The following is a 12,090-nucleotide window of genomic DNA, read 5'->3' as shown; positions in this document are numbered from 1 at the left end:
CCTTTGGTTACCTGTGCTCTTGGACTCGTATCTTAGAGCTTTATAGTTGCTGCTCTTACATTTACATCTTTGATCCATTTAATTTTTGTGGATGGTGTGAGGTTAGGGTATTCCAGCTTACTTCTTTTGCCATGTACATGTCCCAGTACCTTTTGCTGAAAAGACTGTTCTTCCCCATTGTTATTGTGTTGTCTTTTTATTATTGAGTTGTAAAACTTCTTCTATTTGTATTTTCTAGATATAGGTCTGTCCAGATACATTTTGCAAATATTTTCTTTCCGTGGCTTCCCAATTCTTTTCCTTAATGGTATCTTTTGATGAGATTTTGATGAGTTATAATTTATACATTTTTAAGTTTTATGGTTATTGTATCTGTCTAAAAAAATATTTGCCTATTTAACAAGTCCCAAGCATATTCTGTTTTCTTCTAGAAGCTCTAGGTCTGCAGTCCATTTTGAAATTATTTTTGTTTACATTGTGAGATGAGGACTGAGATCCCCCCTGCCCCAAGTGGATATCCAGTTGTCCAACACCATTTGTTGAAAAGTTTTTTCTTTCCCCATTGAATTGCTTGGGTGCTTTTGTTGAAAATCAATGAGGTTTTAAATACTGATCTATTTCTGGACCCTGTCTTCTTTTCTATTGATATATTTGTACCCTATTTCAATACTGTACTTTCTTGGTTACTGTGACTTTCTAGTATATCTTAAAGTCAGGAACTGTGGATCCCCCAATGTTATCATTTTTTTCCAAGATTGTTTTGACTACTCTTAAACCTTTCCACCTCCCTATAAAATTTCAGAATCAGCTTGTCAAATTCTATTTTTAAAGCTTGCTCAAATTATGAATGGGATTTGTTTCATTTTCCTGTTGCTGTATAACATTCACGAATTTAGCATCTTAAAACGATATACGTGAAATATGTCAACTTTTTATTGATATATAGTTGACATCAGTTGTTTTGGGTGTATAATGTCGTGGTTATATATACAGAAACGATTATCAGAGTACGTTAACATCCATTACCACACAGAGGTACAAATTTTTTTAATGAGAACTTTTAAATCTCTTCGTAACTTCCAAATATACAATATGGTTAACTAGTTAACATGTGGTAGGTGACACCCCCAAGACTTATGACCTTATACCTTTTTTGACCACTTTCATCCATTCCACCCACTCCCCACCCTAGGCCTCTGGCAACAACAAACTGTTTTCTGTATCCATGAGTTCCGTTTTCTTTATACACATTGAGACTATACAATATTCTGTCTTTCTCTAATTTCACTTACCATAGTGCCCTCCCTCAGGGTCCATCCATGTTCTTGCAGATGGCAGTATTGCCTTCTTTGTTTTATGGCTGAATAACAGTCCTGTGTATATGTGTGTGCATACACACATGCCATTTTCTTTATCCGGTGTCATTTCTTAATCCAGTGCAGATGGACACTTAGGGTTGTTTCCTTATTTTAGCTATTGTAAATAATGCCAAAATGAACATAGGGGTACAGATATCTTTTCAAGATAGTGATTTTGTTTTTCAGATAAAAACCCAACAGTGGAACAGGTGGACCACAAGGTAATTCTATTTTTAATTTTTTGAGGAACCGCTATACTGTTTTTTGCTGTTGCTGCACCAGTTTGCATCCCCACCAATGGCGCACAATGGTTCCCTTTCCTCCACATCCTCGCCAACACTTGTGATTTCTTGTCATTTCGGTAACAGCCATTTGAACAGGTACGAGGTGCTACATCACTGTGGTTTCAGTTTGCACTTCCCTAATAAGCAGTGAGGTTTAGCACCGCCCTTCCATATACCTGTTGACCATCTGTGATTCTTGTTTGGAAGACTTTCTATTCAGATCCTATGCCCATTTTTAATTGGATTTTTTTCTACTGAACTGTATGAGTTCTTTATATTAACCCTTTATCAGATCTATGATTTGCAAATATTTTCTCTCAATCCATATATTGCCCTTTCATTTTGTTGATGGTTTCCTTTGCTGTACAGAATTTTTTTAGTTCATATAGTCTCACTTGTGTGTATCTGCTTTGCTGCCTTGCCGCCTTGGCTTTTGGTGTCGAATCCAAAAAATCATTACCAAGACTGATGTCAAGGAGCTTATTACCCCCTATATTTTCTTCTAGGAGTTTTATGCTTTCAGGTCTTCTGTTCAAATTTTTAATCCATTTTGAGCTGATTTTTGTGTATGGTGTGAGCCATTGGTCCAGTTTTCCCAACACCATTTATTAAAGAGACTCTTCTTTCCCCATTATATATTCTTGGCTATTCTTGGCTCCTTTGTCACAGATCAGTTGACCAGGTATACCTAGGTTTACTTCTGAGCTCTCTATTCTGTTCCATTGATCTTCACATCTACTGTCCACTATGTGACTGTTTTTATGCCAATACCATACTGTTTTGATTACTATAGCTGTGTAATATAGTTTCAGGAAACATGCCTCCAGTTGTGTTCCTTTCTCAAGATTGCTTTAGCTACTCAGGATCTTTTGTGGTTCCATACAAACATTAGGATTATTTATTCTATTTTTGTGAAAAATATCATTGGAAACTGAGAGAAACTGCATTGAATCTGTAGATTGTTTTGTACACTTCACATGGACACTTTAACAGTTTTAATTCTTCCAATCTGTGAGCACAGAGTATCAATTTTTTTGTCTTTAATTTCTTTCACCAGTGTCTTATAATTTTCAGCGTACAGGTCTTTCCCCTCCTTGGTTAAATTTACACATAAGTATTCCATTCTTTTTTATGCAATTTAAGTGAGATTTTTTTTCTTAATCTCTGATAGTTCATTATTAGTGTATAGAAATGCAGCGGGTTTTTGTATACTGATTTTATATCCTGAGACTTCACTGGATTCATTTATTGGGCTCTACCAGTTTTTTAGTGGTCTTTAGGGTTTTCTACATTCTACCATGTCATCTGCAAATAGTGACACTTTAACTTATTCCTTTCCAGTTTGGATGCCTTTTATTTTTCTTGCCCAACTGCTCTGGCTAGGACTTAAGTACTATGTTTAATTAAAAGCCGCAAGAGTAGGCATCCTTATCTTCTTTCTGATCCTAAAGGAAAAGCTTTAAAGCTTTTAACCATTGAGGAGAGGATGACAGCTGTGGGATTGTCCTATATGCCCTTTATTATGTTGAGGTATGTTCCCTCTATACCCATTTTGATGAAGTTTTTATCATCAGTGGATGTTGAATACTGTTAAAATGCTTTTTCTGTACCTACTGAGATGATCATATGATTTTTATTCTTCATTTTCTTAATGTAGTATATCACACGATGGTCTGTGGATGCGGCCTTGCATCCCTGGAGTGAATTCCAGTCCATCATGGCGTATGATCCTTTTAACGTACTGTGGAATCCAGATTGCTAACAGATTGCATCTATGTTCAGCAGGGATATCGGCCTATAATTTTCTTTATTGTGGTATCCTTTTCTGGTTTTGGTAGCCAATTAATGCTGGCACATAAAATGAGTTCGGAAGTGTTCTCTCCTCTTCTATTTTTTGGAAGAGTTTGAGAAGGACTGGTATGAATGCTTTAAATGTTGGTAGAATTCACCAGTGAAGCCATCTGGTCTTAGAATTTTGTTTGCTGGGAGGTTTTTTTTTATTACAGATTCAATCTCCTTGCTAGTAATTGGTCTGTTCAGATTTTCTGTTTCTTGATGATTCAGTCTTGTAAGGTTGTATGTTTCTAGGAATATTCCATTTCTTTCCTAAGTTGTTTCATTCGTTGGTATGTAGTAGGTCATAGTCTTTTATGATCTTTTATATTTGTGTTATCCATTGTAGTATCTCCTCTCTCATTTCTGTTTCTTTCTCTTGGTGAGTCTAGCTCAAGGTTTATTTTCCTTAACCAGCTGTTAGTTCTATTAACTTTAGGCTTTAGCTTGTTCTTCTCTTTCTAGTTCCTTGAGGTGTAAAGTATGTTAACTTGAGATCTTTTTTGTTTCTTGATGTGGGCATTAATAGCTATGAGCTTCCCTCTTAGAACTGCTTTTTCTGCATCCCTTAAGTTTTGGTATATTGTCTTTCCATTTGTTTCAAGGTATTTTTTTCTTTTGATTTCTTCTCTGACCCATTGGTTGTTCCATAGCATGTTGTCGAAGCTCCATGTATTTTTTAATTTTCCAGTTTTCTTTTTATAAGTGACTTCTAGTTCCATACCATTGTGGTTAGGAAAGATGCTCAGTCTTCTTAAATTTATTGACTTTTCGTAGCCTAACCTATGATCTGTCCTGGAGAATGTTTCATGTGTGCTTAAGACTGTGCTCTGGATGGAATGCTCTGTAAATGTCTATTAAGTGCAGTGTTTCCTTATATTGATTTCCTATCTGGAGGATTTATCCTCTGTCCCTTACCCTTATATTGCTATTTCTCCCTTTAGACCTGTTAATTAATTTTTGCATTTTATCTTTAGATGCTCCTGTGCTGGGTGCATACTTACAAATATTATACCCACTTTTGTGTTGACCTTTTTATCATTGTATAATGACCTTGTCTCTTATTACAGTCTTTGTTTTAAAGTCTTTTTTGTCTGATATAAGTTATTCCAGCTTTCTTTTGACTTCCATTAGCCTGGAATATCTTTTTCCATTCCTTCACTTTCAGTCCATGTCCTTAATGAGTCTCTTGTCAGCAGCAGGATAGATGGATATTGTTTTTTTAATCCATTCAGCCACTCTTGATCAGAGGATTTAGCCTATTTGCACTTAAATTATTGACAGATATGGACTTACTGCCATTTTTATTGTTTTCTGGCTATTTTGTAAGTCCATTGTTCTTTTTCTTCTTCTCTTGCTCTATGATGTAGTAACTTTCTGTAGTGGTATGCTTAGATTCCTTTTCTCTTTCATGCATCTGCTGTAGAGTTTTGTTTTATGGATACCATGAGGCTTACATTAAACCTATTTTAAGTTGATAACAAGTTCTGAGGCTCTATATTTTTACTCCCCATTCTATATTTGATGTCGCATCTTTGCATCTTGGGTGTCCGTTTACTTGGATGTCTGTTAAATTATTTTCATTTTTACTACTTAAGTGATTAACCCACCACCATCACAACAAGATTATTCTGAATTTACATATGAACCTTTAAGCATTCAGATTTATACTTTCATATGTTTTCCTCTTATTAGCCAGCACTTTCAGCTTAAAGAAAGAAGCACCTTTACCATTTCCCGTAAGGCTGGTCTAGTGGTGATGAACTCCTTTAGCTCCTCCTTGTCTGGAAAACTCTCTCTTTCAATTCTGAAGGACAATACTGCCAGGCAGAATATTCTTTGTTCGCATTTCTTTTCTTTCAGCCATTTGGATGTGTCATGCCACTGTCTTCTAGCCTCAAAGGTTTCTACTGGAAAAGTTGCTGATGATGGTCTTACAGGGGTTCCCTTGTATGTAACAAGTTGCTTCTCTCCTTTAGCTTTTAGCATTTTAATTATAATGTGTCTTGGTGTGGGTCTCTTTGGGTTCATCTTGTTTGGAACTCTGGGTTTCCTGGATCTGGATGTCTGTTTCCTTCCCCAAGTTCGGGAAATTTTCAGACTCTTTCTCCTCTCTTTTAGGACCCTTATATGGGAATATTATAGTTATCCCATAAATCCCTTAAGCTGTAAGCACTTTTTTCATGCTTTTATCTTTTTGCTGTGATTAGATGAGTTCCATGGACCTGTCTTCAGGTTCATTGATCCTTTCTGTTCATTTAGTCTGCTATTGAACCTTTTCTTGTATTTTCCAGTTCAGTAGTTGTATTCTTTAGTCTGTGATTTGTTTACTTTCTTTACTTTGTTCATGAATTGTTTCAATGACCATTACTGTAAACTCTTTATCACATAAATCACTTATCTCCATTTTGTTAAATTTCTTTTAATGAGGTTTTACGTGGGTTTTTGTTTGTCTGTTTGGGATATATTCCTCTGTTTCCTCATCTTCGACTCTCTGTTGGTTTCTACACATTAGCTAAAACAGTCACCTCGCCAGTCTTGAAGGAGTGGCCGCATGTAGGAAATAAGCCTAATGAGCACTGTCCTGGTTCTTCTGTTCAGAACGGTTTCTGTTTGTGACAGTCCAGCTGGGACTTGCAAACGTAAAGCTCTGCTGGCCACCAGAGCTAGGTGATTAAGGGGTGTCCCTGGCGTGGCAGCAAGAACTGGAGTGCCAGACTTGTACACAACCTCCTGAGAGATACTGGCCACCTGGGACAAGGCAGAGAGAAAACACAAAGATGGTGCCTGCTAGCCTCTGCAGCCTCAGCAGAGTTGCAGTTGGCCCCTAAGTATGTGTTAAGAAGTTAGAAGCCTGCCCCTCAGGCCAAAGCTTTTAAGATAACGGGCCTTTTTCACAGACTGGGTATATTTCAGTCTGCTGCCTCTGAGCTGGGCCCTGGGGGATTAGCCACGGTGGGTCCCCGTGATCTCATTTTGAACTGTTTTTTAGTTTGCCACTACCTTTTAGTTCTCATGGATACGAGGCTCGTTGCCTTTTAAAGGTAGAGGTTTTGGAGGCCAATCTCTCAGGTGGAAGTCTTAAAAGGGCACCAAATGTGGGGTCCAAATCCTTCACTTCTTAGGGAGAAGGTATTGTTGAGTTCCCTCCTGTTGTGTGTCATCATGCTGGGGGTGGGGTTTCTGGCAAGATTTTCTCACCCTCTCCTACCCATTTGGATGGGGGGGGGGGTTCTTGCTCACCTGATGTGCAGGAGTTGCTCAGCTAGTTTCTGGATCTCTTTCTTTAAAGATTTTATTTATTTATGTGACAGAGAGACAGCCAGCGAGAGAGGGAACACAAGCAGGGGGAGTGGGAGAGGAAGAAGCAGGCTCCTAGTGGAGGAGCCCAATGTGGGACTCGATCCCGGAATGCCGGGATCACGCCCTGAGCCAAAGGCAGACGCCTAACGACTGCGCTACCCAGGCGCCCCTCTGGATCTCTTTCAAAGGGACTTGTTCCATATGTAGCTGTAGATGCACTGTGTCCATGGGAAGAGGTAGTTCAGGATCTTCCTACATTGCCATCTTGAACCAGAACCTACCTCACAATTTCTGTGGATCCGTAATACATGCATGGCTTAGCAGAGTCTTCTGTTCACGGTCTCATAAGGCTGCGGTTGGCTGGAGCTGCAATCTAATGTGAGACGCTTGTCGAGCCTGTTTGTTGGTGGAACTCCATTCTTTACTGTTAGAGTACTGAGGCCCTCAGATCCTAGAAGCAGCCCTCAGTTTTCTAACACACAGCATTCCCTACAATGTGGAACTGTGCTTCTTCTAGTCCAGCATAAATATCTCTTCCAAGCCTGTGAAGTTCAAGGGTTTACACGGAGTTTATATGCAGATGGGGGGGGGGGGGGGCAATGCCCTTTTCAGGATATTCTCCCTCATATTTCAGTAGTTCTGGCAGGCCCAAACTCTGTTCTCTGACTCTCTGAGCTAGTAAGACTATGACTTCACTGTCCTCATGGACTTACCCTCAGGTGCAAACACATATGAAGATGAATCTTACCCAGTGGACTTCTCTTCTTTCAAGAGTTGACACCTTTCCAATTTCTACCAGCTTTTGGTTGCTCTTCCAATGCCTTTGAATAGTTGGTTATATTCTGTCCCGAGTTTGTAACTGTTATCTGCAGGAGGATAATCTGCAATTCTGCCAAAGGAGGATCTTATGTTTTTAATAATCCTACATAGACTCTCTCCCAACACCATCTCTGCATAAAAGCAGAGGCTTAGTCCCATGGTTCATATATACTTGCAGACATGCTTCAGGAAGTTTTGATTATGCACCGCCTTTTGAGAAATTCACTATGAATGTCTTATTGTACAATGAATATTGGTTGAGGCCACTGTTCACTGACTCCTTTTAGACAAGGAACCATTAATGACCATTTAATTTCAGGAAAATCTTCACAGATTGCCAAGCACTTACCTTTATTTTCCCATTCTTCCCAGTAAAGTGGCTATTATCATCACCCTCACTTTATAATAACAGTTTGCCTGTACACTTCTGTCAAAACCAAGATTTAAACTCAATACTGCTTATAGACCGGAGGTTTCTAACTTGAATAGTCATCCTGATCCACATTCCAGAAATGAGCAAAAACTTTAGTATAGCTTGGCTTTATTACTGCATGCCAGTTACTGGAAACACTTCTAAAGAAAGACATGGGTTTGTCTTTTCTAGATATAATGTTCCTGAAAAGATATCATTTTTCCACAGGAGGCCAAGTTTCTACCCCCGGTGGTTTCTGGATACAGAAAAGGACGACTCTCCAGGTCACAGACATGTAGAATGGCAAAACAGTGACATATAGCTGTTTATTACACTTCATAGAGTTCCTCTTCAAAGTCTTACATATTCTATGCTCTGCACTGTTAATAGTAGCCTATGATGTAACTGTAAATATCCAACTTTTTGATAACTTTTATATTTTGAAATATCTCCTTTAAAATAAAATTGTTGATTAGATATTTGTAATGTTTTCCTGGATTTGGAGGCAGAAAAAAGGAGGTAGATAGATAACACTGTGAAGTTTGGGCAGCGCAGACATTAACACTTCAAAGTTTGAAATGAGAAGTTTAGCACAATCAGTCTTAGAATAAAAACATCAATTTGAAAGAATGAAACTAAACCATAAGCGCGTATCTCCTGAGTTAATTCCTTTCACAAAATTACGTCATTTGACTTCCCCTGAAGAAGTGCATTTTTCAGAATCTTCCCCGTATCACACACACCCCCTATTTTTCCTACATCAGTATAGGCTTCCTTGCCATCCAAAGCCAATGTCACCAACGTCTGAGCAGCTGGCAGAAATGAGTCATATAGCCTAACTTTGAATGTTTCAGATGATAGGGTCGTACAGTAGCCACCAGCATCCTATTACAAAGGTACCTGCAGCCCATGGTAATACCCCAAGTGACAATGTTTTATTGCATCCAAGTATCCACATATATGATGCCTCCAACTTTTATGATCTGATCTTCCTCCCGCAAAGGCTGGCTAAAGAATAGGCCCGAGGCCTTGGCTTTACTAAGTGATACAAGCCTCATTAAACCCACCTATCATCCTCTTGTTTTCCCATTAATCACGGGGGATATTATAAAGTTATAGGAGTAAGAGCATAGGCACTTGGGATCTGTAAGAGTAAAGCACATCATACTTGAGGAGTTACAGGCTTTAAACATTCACGAATAAGCATAATTACACCAGAACTTATTTAGGAAGCTAATCCTCCCAGTACATGCAACAATGCTCCTTGTTAATAACTTCAAGAGGCCAAATAATGTCGCTGCAGTAACGGACTGCAAAAACATAACAGGATGAAGGATAAAGCACAGTAGTTTGTTACAGCTTCCAAAATGGCCAAGACACAATGGACCTCAAAAGAAGTACGCAGTTTTATTCTCCAAAGACACGTGGCACACGTAGCTCCACGAGATCCATGCTGTCCTATTTTAAAGAGCATATTTATAATCTCTAAAAGTTATTTACCTTATACACTGATTTATGCCGATCACAGAGCATTTAGAATTAATAACAAAATCATAATTTACAAGTAAATTCATATTCATTGTTCTGGCTGCAAGGAGATTACACTCCCTTTCATGGAGAGTAGAAAACAACTAGGCAGACATGACTTTCATATCAAAAAGCAATAGAAGCAAAAGAATATGTGAAAGAAAGCCATGCTCACCCCATTGGTGAGGTGAGGCAGTCGTCAATCAAGGAGATCTTCACAAGCAGAAGTTTCGAGCTGGGCTTTAACAAAGAGAGGGCAAGGCTGAAGGCAACATTTTATTCCCATGATGAACTTAGTCTACATGAAAGCTATTTTTCACACTCGTAAATACACTTTAAATGTCTCAAGAACTTTATGTCTCACCTCCCAAACAAGACTGGCAATTACTTAAAGGGAGGAAATAGTATCCTAATTTTATACTCCTTTTAGCACATACCTCTGAGCATTTATTGACAAAATTTCAAAATAGCTAGACAACTAAATTCCAGGCTACGTTCACAGCCTCAGAGCCACTCAACAAGTACAGTGACAGGTACAACCTAAAATTCCAGCACAGTTTGTGGAATCAGTCACAGGGCAGAACCAGAGCTCCCAGAGGCAAAACAAACAAAAACCAGCATTCACTTTGTCCTAAGCCAGAGTGGGACTAAGATTCTGACCCAGACTAGACCCTACTAGTTTGAACCTGGTGAGTTGAGACTCTGGAAGGATACACATGTGGCAATCCTTTTACAGCCCCCCATACCCTCCAGTGATACCATAGAGGCCTCTCCATGACATGCTGGTCACAACAGAGAGATGGCTGGCACTCACAGAGGTAATCGAGTTGGGAATGAGAGTTCTGACTGTCCAACTGCCAAAGTTCTGCTTCACACAGCTGGTTAGTGAGGAAAAGAGTTAGCGTTTTACCCAATCATTTGCAAACTAATAAGGAATGTAATCTACCAACATCTTATTTTACTGTTCAAGAGGACATTCTTAAGAATTTGCACATATGGCACGTGGAACATTTTTATTCCTAATTTACATTTTGTAAGATATTTGACAATATACAAAGAATACCAGTTCTAGGTGGTGATTGTTTTGTATTATGATTTATTTACAAAATTTCACCACATAATAGTAACTACCTTTTTAAAAAAATCAGCATCGGTCCTATAAAGGCCATTAGGATAAATTCTTAAGCCTACAAAAGTTGCCTTAGTACCAATGTTCCCAGGCATATTATTGTTCACTAAAATCTGACTCCAAAGCCCACATGTAGTTTCTGATTATACAGTCAATTTGAAGCACAATCTAATTCGATTGACAGGGGACAGTGGAGGACCCAAGCAGTCCTATCAACCTCTATAAGAGGTGTATGTTAGCCTACTGGTTACATCCCTCTAGCTGTACCACCATATATTTATAATGGGACCACTGAGTTGCCCCATTATGCTAAAATATGATTCCTTTGGAAAAAAACAAGGCATTATCTAGACAAGCTAGACTGGTCAACAGGGTGAGTAAAAAGTGGCTGTCAGTAGTGAAAAACAGTTTCATTTCATTTCTTTGAACTTTTTCCTTTTCCTTTTCTGGACTCCTTATCTTTTTCTGATTTTGAAGGCTTTGAAGATTTTGTCTTTTTCTGTTGGGAGAGAAGAATGGACAAAATAGTTAATAGCTATATTTATGAGGCAATGAAATAAGTCTATTTCTACAATAAAGCAAATCTTTGCAAACATCTTCAACTACCACTACACCTGATGAGCTTACTTTCAAGCAGCAACTGGGCTAGTTGGAGCCTTTAACTACCGAAAAGCTATTTAGAATCTAGAACTAAGCTATGTTCCCCAGGCATACAGTTTCTTGGACTTAGGGGATAGGTAGATTCAGGAAAGACAAAATGAGCAGGAGATAATGTACTCATAAGGTAATGTTTTAATGAAGAATTTCCTATTCTTTCAGTTTCAGATTAGAGATCTAAACATGTTCAGTTTGAGAAGGGGAGAGAGAGAGACAACCTCTTATGTCTACACAAGACTAGAGAGCTACACTGGAGAAGGCTGCTTTTCCTCCCTGCATATACAAAACAGAAATGAGGGACAAGAGGGACAAGAATGACACACACTAAGGACAGAAGAGAACACAGACTAGATTCCTTTGCCTTTGCCAAAGGTAAACGGTGGGCTGATACCATAAATGGTTTTAATCTTTCCTAACACAAGATAAGACTGTTTCATTCCGAGAAACTTCTATAGGCAGTTCAATGGCTATAGCAAAACAAATTACAGAAAAGAGAAAGTTTCCCTGAAAATGTTTTTCTTAATTAAACTGTAAAAATACGTGTCTCTGGTAAAGCACACACCAATGACCAAACAAAAATGGTACTTTTTCTAACACAGCGTATGACTAAATATGATGGCCTATTTTCTTGCCTTCTTCCACTATTATAAGCAGCTGACTATTTATAAGACTAAAATCTACACCTTCTCCACCATCAATGTGATGAACATAAAAACTTAAACAGGCCCTGAATAATTCCAGGAGGCAAGCTGTACACAAGAAAAGATA

The 12,090-nt window shown here is 38.5% G+C and overlaps 2 protein-coding genes across 5 annotated transcripts in view; one reads left to right on the top strand and one right to left on the bottom strand.

Annotated features, from left to right (window-relative positions):
* The window catches only part of WDR19 (WD repeat domain 19), a 107,380-nt gene extending 98,894 nt beyond the window's left edge, over positions 1 to 8,486 (top strand). For 2 of the 4 annotated variants that reach the window (XM_045816375.2, XM_045770536.2), the window contains exon 37: positions 8,238 to 8,486. The gene's annotated coding sequence lies outside the window, so the exon portion shown is untranslated. Of the gene's footprint in view, positions 1 to 1,544; positions 1,580 to 8,201 lie in introns of all 4 variants that reach the window. The other 2 variants (XM_045770535.2, XM_087864206.1) reach the window with 2 other exon arrangements.
* A 769-nt stretch (positions 8,487 to 9,255) lies between these two features.
* The window catches only part of RFC1 (replication factor C subunit 1), a 78,763-nt gene continuing 75,928 nt past the window's right edge, over positions 9,256 to 12,090 (bottom strand). Inside the window, exon 25 of the mRNA XM_045770537.2 lies at positions 9,256 to 11,164. Coding sequence (XP_045626493.2) covers positions 11,081 to 11,164 — 84 coding nt within the window. The 3' untranslated portion in view covers positions 9,256 to 11,080. The remainder of the gene's footprint in view (positions 11,165 to 12,090) is intronic.

This window comes from Ursus americanus, chromosome 8 (genome assembly GCF_024610735.1).
Source record: "Ursus americanus isolate L20-20 chromosome 8, mUrsAme1.1.p, whole genome shotgun sequence".
NCBI lineage: Eukaryota > Metazoa > Chordata > Mammalia > Carnivora > Ursidae > Ursus > Ursus americanus.
This window is presented reverse-complemented; position numbering and strand designations above follow the sequence as displayed.